The 16,236-nt window shown below is 34.1% G+C and overlaps 1 protein-coding gene across 1 annotated transcript in view; it reads left to right on the plus strand.

Annotated features, from left to right (window-relative positions):
* Window positions 1–15,438: 15,438 nt before the first annotated feature.
* Window positions 15,439–16,236, plus strand: part of LOC144966187 (testis-expressed protein 36-like) — a 39,735-nt gene continuing 38,937 nt past the window's right edge. The window contains exon 1 of the mRNA XM_078902343.1: window positions 15,439–15,658. Coding sequence (XP_078758469.1) covers window positions 15,608–15,658 — 51 coding nt within the window. The 5' untranslated portion in view covers window positions 15,439–15,607. The remainder of the gene's footprint in view (window positions 15,659–16,236) is intronic.

A 16,236-nucleotide genomic window follows, 5' to 3' on the forward strand; every position in this document is an offset into this window, starting at 1 on the left:
TTATCCCTATAATATCTGTTTTTCCAACTTGCTTTTTATCTTTAGTCTTGGAATGAGATGACTCCATTTTATTCTGGCCCTGGCAGGAATCTTTGGATGGGAGGAAAAGAGTCAAATACAGTTATAGTTTGGGGAGATGAAATTCTTCTCCTTGTAAATCATCTCTCTGTACTGTTAATTTTATGTTTTGAATATCATTATCATGATCTGTAAACAGTTTGAGTGTCTTCCTCTTTGTGCTTGTGTTTGGACGAGCCTTTAGGTGATCTCAAATTACGTACACTTATAGTTATAGTGTGCTTTTTGAATCTACTTCCGTTCCCCATTTGAACAATCCCCCTTTGTCTTACATTTTCTCGTATGCTTTAACTTGCATATCTTTAATTTATTTGACTATCCCATTTTCTCCCTTTTTACCTGTGCCGAAATGTACTAAATGTGTTGCAAGCGACGTAAAACCCTTAAAAACAAACAAAGAAACTTAATTTTTGTAATCATGTAAGTTATAGTTTTGTGCTCTCAATATTTTTTTGTTTGGTTGGTTGTTGTTGTTTTTTTTTTGGGTTTTTTTTGTTTTTTTCATTGCACATGTTTCTTTCGTTGTTTACCTTTCATCCATCTTTAAGGCAAGGTAAAAATAATAAATGCTTATAATTCAAGCTTAACATAAAATGTATTATTCTATTTCAGAATTAACTTATGAACACGAACTCGTTGATAACTTTAAATGTAATTAAAGCGTTAAATGCGGGTACTGTTTTTAACTACAATTTTAAAAATAAGATGATCATGCCATGCCCTTTTTACCGGGAACTGAAAGGACCTCAAAGTGTAACAAGCACCGCAAATTCCTCAAAATTATAATAATGATAATAATAATAATAATAATAATAATAATAATAATAATAATAATTATAATAATATTATTATTTATTATATATTATTATTATTATTATTATTATTATTATTATTATTATTATTATTATTATTATTATTATTATTATTATTATTATTATTATTATTATTATTATTATTTATTATTATTATTTATTATTATTATTATTACTATTATTATTATTATTATTATTATTATTATTATTATTATTATTATTATTATTATTATTGTTGTTGTTGATTAATATCATTGTTATTTGTTAAACCACTGTAATTATTAATTAATGGCTGGGTGGGAACTGCTGACTTCACGTGATGGGAATAGAGGTTACCAAAAAAAAAAAAGTATTATCGCCTAACGGGCGTCATTTCTCTTTCTACATGTTACGTGTTGCTGTTGGTCAGGGACCCTTTGTAAAGCGCGTTGAGCACGTTTAGTGGATATCGCACTATATAAAAGCTGAATTATACTAGCTAATACCTTTTTTAAAGAGATGACAGTTTTCCTTTTGAAATAATCCCCCTGTTATTTACTGTTATAGTTATTGTATTGAATTTATTGTAGTTTGTAAACATTTGAGTAGATCCATTTATAACGGGATCTTTTGCCTGTGTCTTGATGAGTACTGTCAAAGTAGGCGCATCGGTCTATTCTTTGTGAAATCTTCTGTTCCCTATTTATACCAGTCCCTTTTATCTTGCTTTTTCATTGATGCTTGTAACTTCTCCAACGTTTCCTCTATAGGGAATGAGATTAGCGGAAGAGTAGCGTCCCTTGATTGGACGTCTCCTTACAGAGAGAACGTCAAAATGGTTTTGCGCATGCGTCTCTCTTTCGGTGAAGTGTCTCATGCCGCACAACCAACACGACGTTCTCTCTCTAATAACTTTTCCGCTCGTGACTTCCAATCAAGGGACGCTACTCTTCCGCTAATCTCATTTCCCTATCGCCTTCCTTTTTAGTGGCGCTGAAATAACCCAATGATGACGCAGAAACAAATAAACAACATTATTATTATTACATATTGTACTAGTGGAATCGTGTCTCTCCACACATGGAATCTGAATGGAAGACGTGATACGAATTGGACTTGAGTTATAATGTGAACTGCTAAAAAATATATATATAATATAAATTGACATTTCTGTTGTTGAATATGAATATAAATAGCACATGTAGTTACTCACACTTGTTACGTTCGTCAATAAAATTTATGATTGGGCATATGGAATGTTTTTTTAATCATTTATTTCTTGATTTTTATTAATATTTACTTATTATTCTTGTTGACTGAAAAACATATAGAATATAGGAGACATGGCGCGTGTAAGGCGCCTCTGCAATAGTTATTTTACATAGACATAGTTGTTATTAGTCAGGTACTCATTGTTGACCTGATCTCGATGAGAGACTGTAAGTAAAGAGCATTTTTCAAGGACTCAAACTCTGCACTTCCCACAGCGGGACTTGAACCAGAGACCTACTGTGATGATTCGGAGAGTCGGTACAGCAATATTGCCCGAATATCAACATAAAGAAAAGACTAGGAGAAATGATAAAAGATAGCGGGTTTACGATGATAAGTTTCCCTGCAGATCAGGTCGATGCACTGAGCCCAGCCTGGAAGAGAAAAGAGAGAAGGTAGAAGGAGGTTGTACTTCAAGTAATGATCATGATCGAGAAATAATAATAATGATAATAATAATAATAATAATAATAATAATAATAATAATAATAATAATAATAATAATATAATAATAATAATAATAATAATAATAATAATATAATAATAGTAATAATAATAATAATAAAGGAAAGGAAATCAAGATTAACAATCACGATACATTTATTACACAAAGTTACATTTACAACACAAATAGGAACGACACCGTTCTACTTATCCGTCCAATTCGCTTGTCTCTCCCGACGTTCGCGAATAAAGAACACCACGGCACATATAAATAATAAAATAAAATAAAACAAGCGCTGTTCGTGGTATCGTGTTCAGTCAAGAAAACTCAAGAAAAACTCCTTTTGAAACGGCGCAACCAAAAATTCACAAGTTGTAATACAAAATGATTGCATTATCAAGAAATCAAGAAAAGTGCGGCTATGTGGTCTAGTAGTATGACACTCGCTTTCGGATCGGAAGGTCCTGGGTTCGAGCCTCGCTCGGCGCATAGTTGAGTCCTTGGAAAAGGCTCTTTACTCACATTCTCTCACCGTACTCAGGTGTAAAATGAGTACCTGGCCGTTAACAGCGTTGTCTTTGTCCGAAAAAAAAAATTGTTCATATCGCCTAACAGGCGCCATGTCCCGTCCTACATGTTAAATGTTGCTGTTGACCAAGGACCCCTTGTAAAGCGCTTTGAGCACATTTAGTGGATTTTGCGCTAAATAAAGCTCAATTTTTTTCCCCCTTGTAAATCATCTCTTTGTTATGTACTGTAACTTTTTTTAAAATTTTTAAATACAATAAAGTGGTTTGTAAACACTTGAGTGCATTCCCCTTTGTGAGGACCTGTGCTTGTGTCTGGATGAGAGCTTCAGGTGATCTCAGACTAAGTACACTTATAGTGTGCTCTTGGAATCTACATCTGTTCCCCCTTTTTTTTTAACCCTTCCCCTTCTGGATGGGGTTCCTGACCTCCCATAGTGGGCAGGGGGGTACATACTGTGTCCTCTATCCCCTTGTATCTGTTTTCCAACATGCTTTCTGTCTTTGTCCTGGTCCTGGCTGAGAGGGAAACAGTCGAATGTATAGTTAGTTTTGGGAGATGATATTTTTATTCATTGTAAATCATCTCTCTGTTATGCACTGTATTATGCTTTCTATATTTTATATATGATTTGTAAAACATTTGAGTGTGTTCCTCTTCGCGGGGACCTGTGCTTGTGTCCGGATGAGACTTTTAGTGATTTGATAGAGTGCTTTTGGAATCTACACCTGTTTCTTATTTGAACCAATTCCCCTTTGTCTTCCCTTTTCTTGGATGCTTTATTGTAATTCTAGAACTTTTTACTATCCAATTTTCTTCCTTTTTACTGGCGCTGACATGACCTTAATGTGTTGCAAGCGCCGTAAAACCCTTCAAAACATAAAAACATTACCCTTCCCCTTGGTCTTACTTTTTCTTGTGTACTTTCAATAGTAAATCGATAACTGTTTTGACTATCTATCCCATTTACTTCCTCTTTACTGACGCTGAAATGACTTAAATGTGTCACGAGCGCGGTAAATAATTGAAAACAACGCAACAAACAAGGCAGAATTCAGAATTCATTTCAAATGATACGCTTTTTGAATGTATTTGATAGACAAAACATCTTTAAATCTCCTCAGAGTCTTCATTGGTGAAGCAGCAACTGCTATTATCAGCAAGACTGGTCAGAGAGCTATTTCTGGGTGGGGTTCCTGACCTCCCATAGTGGGCAGGGAGGTACATACTGTGTCTTCTATCCCCCTATATCTATTTTCCAACATGCTTTCTGTCTTTGTCTTGGAATGAGATTACTTGGTTTTGTTCTGGCCCTGGCCGGAGTCCTAGCTGGGAGGGAAATAGTCAAATGCATAGTTATTGTTTTGGGAGATGATTTTTTTCCCCTTGTAAATCATCTCTTTTATGTATTATTATAGATATTCGTAATTTTGAATGTATAATGTAAGCATTTGAGTGTATTCCTCTTTGTTGGATTTTGTGCTTGTGTCCGGATGAGACTTATAGGTGATTGCAAACTAAGTACATTGGTATTATGTTCTTGGAATCTACACTTGATCCCTATTTGTTCCCAGTTCCACTTTGTCTTACTTTCTCTTGGGTGCTTTAATTGTAATTCTAGAACTTTTTACTATCCCATTTCTTCCTTTTTACTGGCGCTGATATAACCTAAATGTGTTGCAAGCGCCGTAAAACCCTTAAAAACAAAAAAAAACAAAAACAACAGAGAGTTATTTTTTAAACAGGGGAAAAAAGCCTACATTGATTGAGACAATTGTCTACATGAAGACATAGCTTCAATAAGCCAATAGTATTCTTTGATCAGTGGCTTCATTCGTTATACGTGGCCATGGTTGGGACATGATGCCACTTATAAAGCGATGGGATGTCTTGGCAGAATGTTTCCTTCTCTCCTTACTGAAGCTGATGTGGTCTACTGGTATGGCACTCGCTTTCGGATCGGAAGGTGCTGGGTTGAGCCTCGCTCGGCGCATAGTTGAGTCCTTGGAGAAGGCCCTTTACTCACATTCTCTCACCGTACTCAGGTGTAAAATGAGTACATGGCCGTTAACAGCGTTGTCTCTGTCCCAAAAAATTGTAATATCGCCTGACAGGCGTCATGTCTCGTCCTATATGTTATGTGCTGCTGTTGGCCAGGGACTCCTTGTAAAGCGCTTTGAGCACGTTTAGTGGATATTGCGCTATATAAAAGCTCAAGTTTTTTGGGGGGTTTTTTTTACCAAGTGTGACCAGGATGTTGACAGGTTTCATGTGTGTCCCCATTGCTTGCCAATGTTGATTGTTTACCTCCGAATAAACACATTTTGGCTCTTATCATTCCCAATTTCACATCCCTTGGCATTGTCGTTAACTCACTCAACCCTAACGCCGACTATATCCGTAGTTTACCCGGGATTACTTTTACCACATGCCTATTTATTACATTTTTATGAGACAAATTATAGGCGTAGTATCAAAGCTAATGTTTTTAGTTTTTACATGTTAATGATACTTGAATAAAACTATCTACAATGTAGATGCTCATTTTTAATAAATTTCTTCCAATTTTTAAAAGTAGCAAAAATCTCTAGGACTGAGTGAGTTAAACTCAATATTAACTAGCCATCATGTCGGACACTCCTTTTCTTTTATGAATACAATCATAAGCCCATCATCATGATGAACAGGATGAACATTTACACATTTGAAGCTATTCTGCCTAGAGCGTATTTATATAGCGCAGTATCACTAAATGTGCTCAAAGCGCTTTACAAAGTGTCCCTGACCAACAGCAACACGTAACATGTAGAACGAGACATGACGCCTGCTAGGCGATATTACAATTTTGCCGACAGAGACAACGCTGTGGACGGCCAGATACTCATTTTACACCTGAGTACAGTGAGAGAATGTGAGTTAAGTGTCTTTTCCAAGGACTCAACTATGCGCCGAGCGAGGCTCGAACCCAGGACCTTCCGATCCGAAAGCGAGTGTCATACCACTAAACCACATAGCCGCACAAAGTATCAGCTCATTTACATTTTACAACTACAGTTGTAAAAATGTTTCGAAACAGAGAAAATTCAGCTTATTTCACTGTTGACAAATCCTTGTTTTATCATATTCAGAATGCTTGGAGGAGAGAAAAGAAATAGCTGAATGAGAAACCAGTCCCTCCAGCTCAGTCTGTGTCATACCAAGTAGTTACTACAGGCGCATAAAATACTGGTATCTCAACAACAAGCGAAAAATGCATTGGCTTTTAAGACAATAGAAATTGAGTTCAAATATTACTCAAAATTTCAATCATTAATCTTGAGTTGGTCGACTTATCATCATTATCAACCAACATTGAACGAACTCGGTGAGCTTGTTTTTCAATAAAAGACAAAATATAATGAAATAATAATAATCATAATAATAATAAGCATATTTATATAGCGCCTTTCGTCGAAACCCCAAAGCGCATTTTAAAAAAAATAATCAACCAAGGTATCAAAACAATTAAGAGCATAAAAGGGCATCAATACATCATCAATATAAATGTCACATCCAATAGATTTAAAATTCAATTAAGTAAATATTTCCAACCAATCCAACCATGCGACTGCCTAGGAGTATTGAGGTCATAACTATTCCTTGGTGTGACCAACGAAAAGTAATATCGCCTAACAGGCGTCATGTCTCGTCCTACATGTTAAATGTTGCTGTTGACCAGGGACCCCTTGTAAAGCGCATTGTAGATCACATTTAGTGGATATTGCGCTATAAGAGCTCAATTAATTATTTTAAAATACGACGAGGGAAGGGGTTAATTACTGGAAAGAAGTATGTCACTGACAGCTCTATGGACGAATAAAATAACACAACGATAAAAATCCTCGCTTGAAAATAACACGAAGATGACTGGTGATAAACATCAAACGCGAGAAATTTGATACATTTTTTGACATTTCAAGGTCAGAAAAACAATTTAGACAAAAACAAAGCTGAGCGGTAAATGAAAGAAAGTCAAACCAACAAACAATGAGTTGACAACATCAAAGACTGGCTATGAAAAACAGTAACTGCTGAGGATGGAAGAAACTGAGAACGGAGAATTCAGAAAACTTCTGGGCTACATTTTGTTCAAATTTTTCTCATCCCACCGGTGATAATATCAAATTCAGAGGGCTCCTCTTCAAAAAAAAAAAAACACAAAAAAAAAACGACATAATTTTGGTAGCGCTTAACGGGCTGCATGTTTTTCTCTCTTTTCTCAAGCATCAGAATATTTCTTTTAAAATGTCGTTCTTAGAGCATGGTTTTCTATATAAATGCAACCATTTGGGTGTTTTTTTTTCTTTTCTTTAATAAAACTACATACTTAAAAATTATTTTTTTAAATTGAGCTTTTATATAGCGCAATATCCACTAAATGTGCTCAAAGCGCTTTACAGGGGGTCACTGGCCAACAGCAACATTTAACATTTAGGACGGGACATGACGCCTGTTAGGCGATCTTATATTTTTTTCGGACAGAGACAAAGCTGTAAACTGCCAGGTACTCATTTTACACCTGAGTACGGTAAGAGAATGTGAGTAAAGAGCCTACTCCAAGGACTCAACTATGCGCCGAGCGGAGCTCGAACCCAGGACCTTACGACCGAAAGCGAGTGTCATACCACAAGACCACATAGCCGCACATAGGACTGATTGGAGTCAAGCACTTGCCATAATGTGTGATCTCTTGAAGCCATTGTGGGTCTAGAACTGACTGAACCCCGATTTATTCAATATGACCGTTGTTTAATTTTCATAATGAACTTCGTGCGGCTATGTAGTCTAGTGGTATGACACTCGCTTTCGGATCGGAAGGTCCTGGGTTCGAGCCTCGCTCGGCGCATAGTTGAGTCCTTGGAAAAGGCTCTTTACTCACATTCTCTCACTGTACTCAGGTGTTCAAATAAAGTTATCCCATTTCCAATAAGATTTTGAACACCATTGCAAAAGAGGATACGAGTCAAGAGCTGATAGTGATAGGGAACAAAGGTGTGATGTCATAAAATTGGTTCCAATCTCATTTGAAGGGTAAAACCATTCTTCGGAGGACTGAATAAGAAAATTGTGTGAATGATCTTCTGGTTTCAGAGTGATAGTATCTTATTTTCACACAGACACACACACACACACACCCACACACACACACACACACACACACACATACATACACACATATATATGATTTGTTAACATTTGAGTGTATTACTCATAGTGGGGACCTGTGCTTGTGTGTGGATGAGACTTTTAGGTGATCTCAAACTAAGTACTTTGATGGTGTGCTCTTGGAATCTACATCTGTTTTCTATTTGAACCAATTCTCCTTTGTCTTACCTTTTCTTGCGTGCTTTAATTGTAATTCTAGAACTTTTTACTATCCCATTTCTTCCTTTTTACTGGCGCTGATATGACCGTAATGTGTTGCAAGCGCCGTAAAACCCTCAAAAACAAAACACATAGACTTGAGTGTGCAACCAAACATTACACTCGCCCGCATCCATGCACAACACATTCATTACCCCCACAACCACCACCACCACCACCCCTCTTCCATCTTCATGTACCTACTTCTGACTTAAAAGAGTGAAAGAATAAGATGTTTAGTGAACCAAAATTTGACGTTAAAATGCAAAAACCCTAATTAGATTTCAGACTTTGGGAAGGGCTCATCTACTATCTAGTATTAATGTTTTGAGACGCATTTTGAATGCAAAACAATTACGAAGTGGTTATTCAGTATCAGATAATGAATAGTGCTTTGCCACTATTCAGTATCCATAAGGAACTCATTTTTATAGAGAGAGTGAAAAGTGCGACAATCTCGGTTGAATGTAAATAAACTGCTGACCTACTTCCAGATTGAACACGTGTAGTAACTGACAGCCCGATTCAAAGTTATAAAATTATTTTGATCGTAATTTTTAAATTTCTGCTGTTGTGCAATTAACATAGTTCAAAATATCAAACTAAGAGTGGCATTCAAATACATTTTTAAATGTCTAAATAGACATGATTAAATGTCACTAAAATGTCAGTGACACTATGGCTTGGTGCATATAAGCTGTTTGACTGTGAGCCTAAGGTTCGAGAGTTCAAATCTCGGTCGGGGTAACTTTGTTTTGTTCTTTTCCCCAATATTTTTAAAATTCCTTCTGTCTATTGATATTTTTTTAAATTTTGTTTTAGTAATTTTATTTGCTTGTAATATGCTTTAATGTTGATATTATACTATTGTTCTTGTATTATTATTATTATTATTATTATTATTATTATTATTATTATTATTATTATTATTATTATTATTATTATTATCATTATTATTAATATTATTATTATTATTATTATTATTATTATTATTATTATTATTATTATTATTATTATTATTATTATTATTATTATTTCTACTTACTTACTATTATTATTATTGTTGTTGTTGTTGTAATCGTCATCATCATCATTATTATGATTATGTTATTATTTTTTTTTAATCAAATAGTTGGAGTAATTTAATCAGTTATCGATTTATTACGAATATCTTTGATGTGTTATAATCTCGTTGTTGTTTTTCATTGATGTGCTCTTCTATTGTTTATTACTTTTTAAAATCTTGCTTTTTTCTGTTTGTCTCATTTGTTGTTGTTGTTTGTTTTTTTTTTTTTTTTTTGTTTTTTTTTTTGTTTTTTTTTTTTGTCATCTAAGACAAACCCGATTCATTATAAATATGTAGCCAGACTTTCTGCCATTTTTAATTGAGCGGAATTGCGTAATTATTCGTGAATTAATTGCGTAATATATTAATAATTACTGATAATAATAATATAATAATAATAATAATAATAAAAATAATAATAATATAATAATAATAATAATAATATATAATAATAATAATAATAATAATAATAATAATAATAATAATAATAATAATAATAATAATAATAATAATAATAATAATAATAATAATAATAATAATAATAATAATAATAATAATAATATAATAATAATAATATTAATATAATAATAATAATAATAATAATAATAATATTAATAATAATAATAATAATAATAATAATATAATAATAATAATAATAATAATAATAATAATAATATAATAATAATAATAATAAATAATAAATAATAATAATAATAATAATAATAATAATAATAATAATAATAATAATAATAATATTAATAATAATAATACAATAATAATAATAATAATAATATAATAATATAATAATAATAATAATAATAATAAATAATAATAATAATAATAATAATAATAATAATAATAATAATAATAATAATAATAATAATTTAAATAGATACTCAATATTTGACTACAATTGACATCTATTTACTGAATACACGTGGTATTTATAGGGGTGTTTCTTTTTTTACGAAACACGCCGAAACCCGACAAAGTTATGGGAAGTAGGCAGCAGTGGGGAGTGAACCTGGGACTGGGTTTCGTAAAAAAAAAAAAGCAATTACTTTTTTTACTAAACCCGACATATCCGATAAAGTTATGGAAAGAAAGTAGGCAACAGTGGGGGAGTGAACCCGAGACTCAGGGACGTGTACACTATTGGGGAGTAAACCTAAGTCTATGGTTTTTCGAATTATCTCTCTGTAAAGCGCCGTGGAGTTATCTTACGAGACATTAAAAACGTATTATTTTATAAATTGTCTAGACACTAGACATTGAATTAAAATCTTATTCATCAACATTTGAATTTTAAATTTTGTGTTGATCAACCTATCATCCTGCTCATTGAACGGGCACCTATGCTTATACATACTATATATATATTGAATCGTGTTTGATACAAACGTGGTACGGATAGTGCTCGACATGTAGCAATGTAGAGAATTATTATTTTAATATTTACCACAATGTTGGAGTCTTGTCTCTTTCTCTGTATTTATATATACATATATATATATATGTATATATATATATATATATATATATATATATATATATATATATATATATATATATACATATATATATATATATATTTTAAAAAAAAAAAAAAAAAAAAATATATATATATATGTGTGTGTGTGTGTGTGTGTGTGTGTGTGTGTGTGTGTGTGCGTGAGTGTGTGTGTGTGTGTGTGTGTGTTTCGTCTTTGTTTGTCAATTTATTTTATTTTATTTTTTTTGGCGGGGGGGGGGGGGGGGTGTTATTTTTACCGTTTTATTTGTTGTTGTTATATTTTTTTTCTTGTCTTTTTTTGGGGGGTGGGGGTTTGTTTGTTTGTTTTTGGTTTGTTTGTTTGTTTATTTTGTGCGTGTTTTCTTTTTCGTTCCTTCAATGATCGTTTTGCATTAATTGACAATTTCTACCGGTTGGCTTTCAGCCTTTGTCATTAAAAGCTTTTCTAAACGATTGACTATGTCGGTCCTGTATTCGTTGAATATCATGCTGTTTAAGCATTGATTAATAGATGATAATGTGTTGAAGTCACACCGGTTAGACAATAATATATAATATAGCATGGGGCATGCAGCTTGTTAAGCATTTGTGCAATTTTCGGACAAGTACAACGCTGCTCTACTAAAGGGGAGCACCGAATTTAAATTCCATCTTGGATAGGACGTATAAAATTTGCAAACTTTCTCTCCTTAACTCACTCAATCCTAGAGATTTTTGCTACTTTTCAACATTGGAAAAATTTGTATTAAAAATTAGCATTACATAGATAGTTTTATTCAACTACCATTAACATGTAAAAATTAAGAACATTAGCTTTGTTATTACGCCTAAAATTTGTCTCAGAAGAATGTAATAAATAGGCATGGGGTAAAAGTAACCCCGGTTATACTACGGGTATAGTCGTTGTTAGGGTTGAGTGAGTTAAAAGCATATACGTCTCGTTTTTCATCGCCGACCTGAATCCATGGGCTATTCAGGTCGATTTGGGATAAGCCGAATTAACAGAACAAGACCTATTTCGATCGAGATTGATGCCTGAGCCATCTTTCAGCCCAGCAGTGGTTGGGCAGCTAGATCTGTTCGAGTTGACGGGAAGTACTTTGCTAAACGATAACAAGCAATTGTTCTTGTCCATTTAAATTATAATATACACAATACGGGATAAAACCAAGCTCCATGGATTGTATGACTCTGAACGACATGGATGTTTTTGTTGTTTTTTCCTTCTTTTCACTATTTGGACAATGAAAGAAAACTACTAGTATAGATAGTATGCGCTTGGCTAAGGAGCTCATAACATTGCCATCCGAAAGTATAACGGACCAACACACAAAACATTGTGCAATCATGAACTTTTATAGTCGGGGTAATACAATTTAGTGAGAATCACTCACAAACGCGTATGGCAAAATACAATAACAAAGACCTGAGTGACGTCAACTGCATACTATCTATATCTACACGTTTTAGGGGCAAAGCGTCAATGTGTTGAACAACTACCGAGCAATACAGCTATCACAGATTTCACATATTATTATTAGTGATCACCGATCATTGTGTGGAATCGGTACAGGTCACACAGGGAAGCGAGCAACGAGGCGAGGTGTACAAAGCAGATTAATAATAGGTGGTGGGTGGAAGGGAAGAATGAAATAAGCTATTGTTAACCAGTTAACTGCCGTGCTCTCGAAAAACTCGTATTTAATTATTTGGCCAGAAAACTCGTCCTTCAATTCCGATTGATTTAAATGACCCTCATCTTGACAAAAACTCTCAAACCTCGGATATCGCTAAGTCCAATATCTGAGAGTTTTTGCAAAGGCGAGGGACATTTAAATCGATCGATATTTGAAGGACGAGTTTTCTGGCCAAATTTTTAATACGAGGTTTTTCCAGAGCAGGACAATTAACTGGTAAAGCAGAGGTCTGGCAGTGGCTGAATGTAAACAGGGGCCATTTAATAAAAAGAAACGAGTATGGTTGCCATTCAGGAGCGTTGTGTTGACAAATTTAAATGTTATGCACATTGCGTTTTATTTTATAGGGTTTGAAAAAGGATTGCTTCAGAGTTATTATATTCTTGTAGTAGTAGTAGTAGTAGTAGTAGTAGTAGTAGTAGTAGTAGTAGTAGTAGTAGTAGTAGTAGTAGTAGTAGTAGTAGTAGTGGTAGTAGTAATAGTAGTAGTAGTAGTAGTAGTATAGTAGTAGTAGTAGTAGTAGTAGTAGTAGTAGTATAGTAGTAGTAGTAGTAGTAGTAGTAGTAGTAGTAGTAGTAGTAGTAGTAGTGTTGTTGTTGTTGTTGTGTGTTGTGTAGTAGTAGTAGTAGTTAGTAGTAGTGTAGTAGTAGTAGTAGTAGTAGTAGTAGTAGTAGTAGTAGTAGTAGTAGTAGTAGTGTAGTTAGTGTAGTAGTAGTAGTAGTAGTAGTAGTAGTAGTAGTAGTAGTAGTAGTGTGTAGTAGTAGTAGTGTAGTAGTAGTATGTAGTAGTAGTAGTAGTAGTAGTAGTAGTAGTAGTAGTAGTAGTAGTAGTAGCTGTAGTAGTAGTTTTAATATATATAGTAGTAGTAGTAGTTGTATAGTAGTAGTAGTAGTAGTAGTAGTATAGTAGTAGTAGTAGTAGTAGTAGTAGTAGTATAGTAGTAGTGGTAGTAGTAGTAGTAGTAGTGTATAGTAGAAGTTTTATAATATAGTAGTAGTAGTAGTAGTAGTAGTAGTAGTAGTAGTAGTGGTAGTAGTAGTAGTAGTAGTAGTAGTAGTAGTAGTAGTAGTAGTAGTAGTAGTAGTAGTGGGCATCCGGATAGCTCAGTCGGTGGAGCACTCGCTTCGCACGCAAAGGGAACAAGATCAATCCCAGCTGCAGTCGAGATTTTTTCTGACTCCCCTATCCAACCAGCAGTGATTGGGTAGCTGGGTCTGTTAGACCTGCGGAAAGTAGATTATATTCCTATCCAAAGTGTAACAAGCTATTGCTATTGTCCGTTTCACGCTAAAGAAAAAGGGATAAACTCCGGCTCATGGCTCTGAAGGACTGCGTGGGCGGGGGGGAGTAGTTTAGTAATAACAGTAAGAGCTGTAATGGTTGTGATGATTGGGGGGGGGGGGGGGGTAATGATAGAGGTGATTGAAGTAATATATAAGTCGAAGACAACGATGATGACGACTACGACGATAATGGGGTGTTTTTATTGTTGCCGCTGTTATTCCACAGATAATGGAAGTATTATGTATAGAGCAAAATTGAATTATTTTGGATGAGAATTTTCGCACTCTTCCATACAATCGTTTTCATTGTAAAATATGAATATTTTGACCCCAAACCATTCATTCGCCAACATTTTAGAAATGTTCCTCCTGTCATAAATGTTTGTATTGTTGTTTGTAAAGGCGTTCTGAGTCCAATACAGTCCTTCACTTTTATTTATTTTATTTTCCTTTACTCAAGCTGATATAAATTCAAAACTGTACTTTTTAAAACAAATTGTTAACATTATGATTTTATGGAGTTTAACGCACACGTTTTGGTCATACATAGACATGGAGGAGCATTGGCCTCTTTGGGCAATTTTTAAAAGTGATTAAGCTAGAACTGGCGTTAGTAGTGTGAGCGCGCGTTAACACTTAAATAAACAATGAAAGTGATTAAAGCTAGAAACTGGCGCTTAGTAGTGTTGAATGCGCCGTTAAACACCTTAAAATAAACAAATGAAAAGTGATTAAAGCTAGAAACTGGCTCTTAGTAGTGTTGAACGCGCGTTAAACACTTAAATAAATCATGAAAAGTGATTAAAGCTAGAAACTGGCGCTTAGTAGTGTTGAATGCGCCGTTAAACACCTTAAAATAAACAAACAATGGCTTGGCTATGCAATTGCCTGACCGACCCATTTGTGTTGTCGACGCCCCTGGACAGTTCGCGTCATGCCCCTAACAACAAACCTCTCACAGTGGCTGGCTATGATATTGTTTCTTGACAACTATCAATACTTTTTGAAATCGCTCGTCGATCATGTACTTAGACTACTGACTTATGTCAACAAAAGCCAAACAAAAATTATCTTACTGTTCTTATCAGAATTAATATTTTCTAATAGACTGAACCTACTCTTGGGGCTAATATATTAATATCACGAAGACAATGTGCGATATCAGTTTATGAAGTCTATTGCTGGTTTTCGATCGATTTCTTAAGATCGAGCTTTGACGCCTGGGATTTGGTACGGACAAATACCTTGATATGGATTATAAATCTCCGATAGCGTCATGGTCTATTGATCACCGTCTGGCCTGATTCGATTACTGATTGATTTGAAACATTTGGTTCATTATAGTCTTGTGTTGCCAACGACGCAAAGCTGCCGTGTCCATTATAGCCGTTTGCATTGGAGGCCAAATACCGTTATTTCTAATTTTATGTGTGTGTGTGTGTGCTGCAAATGGAATATTAAATAAGAATTGAACCTAGTCAATCAACTACTTGAGTTGAAATAATAATTTTCTTGTTCATGAACAAATATCATGACAAAAGGACGGAAATTCATGCCTTCATCTGCCAATGAAGGAAACTGGGTAGGTGATGAAATTGAGCATTTAATTAGATTTTTTAAAATATACATTCAAATGTAAAGTTAGACAGATGTGTCGATTAACAGGAATTTATCATGTTTGTTGGCCTTCTCTTGCTCCTCTACTGTTGAAGTAAAATTATATGAGTAGAGAATTCCTCTTGAAAAATCATTATTTCTTACCACATATCTACCCCTCCTCTTTCCTTCTCATTCTCACCCTTCTATAATTACTACTACTTCTACAATATTTACTTGCACTACTACCACTACTACTACTACTACTACTACTACTACTACTACTACTACTACTACTACTACTACTACTACTACTACTACTACTACTACTACTACTACTACTGTTACTACTACTACTATACTACTACTACTACTACTACTACTACTACTACTACTACTACTACTGTTACTACTACTACTACTACTACTACTACTGTTACTACTACTACTACTACTGTTACTACTACTACTACTACTACTACTACTACTACTACTACTACTACTACTACTACTACTACTACTACTACTTACTGTTACTACTACTACTACTACTACTACTACTAC

This window comes from Berghia stephanieae, chromosome 2 (assembly GCF_034508935.2).
Source record: "Berghia stephanieae isolate SIO BIC M18660-M18661 chromosome 2, UCSD_Bste_1.3, whole genome shotgun sequence".
In the NCBI taxonomy this organism is placed as follows: Eukaryota; Metazoa; Mollusca; class Gastropoda; order Nudibranchia; family Aeolidiidae; genus Berghia; species Berghia stephanieae.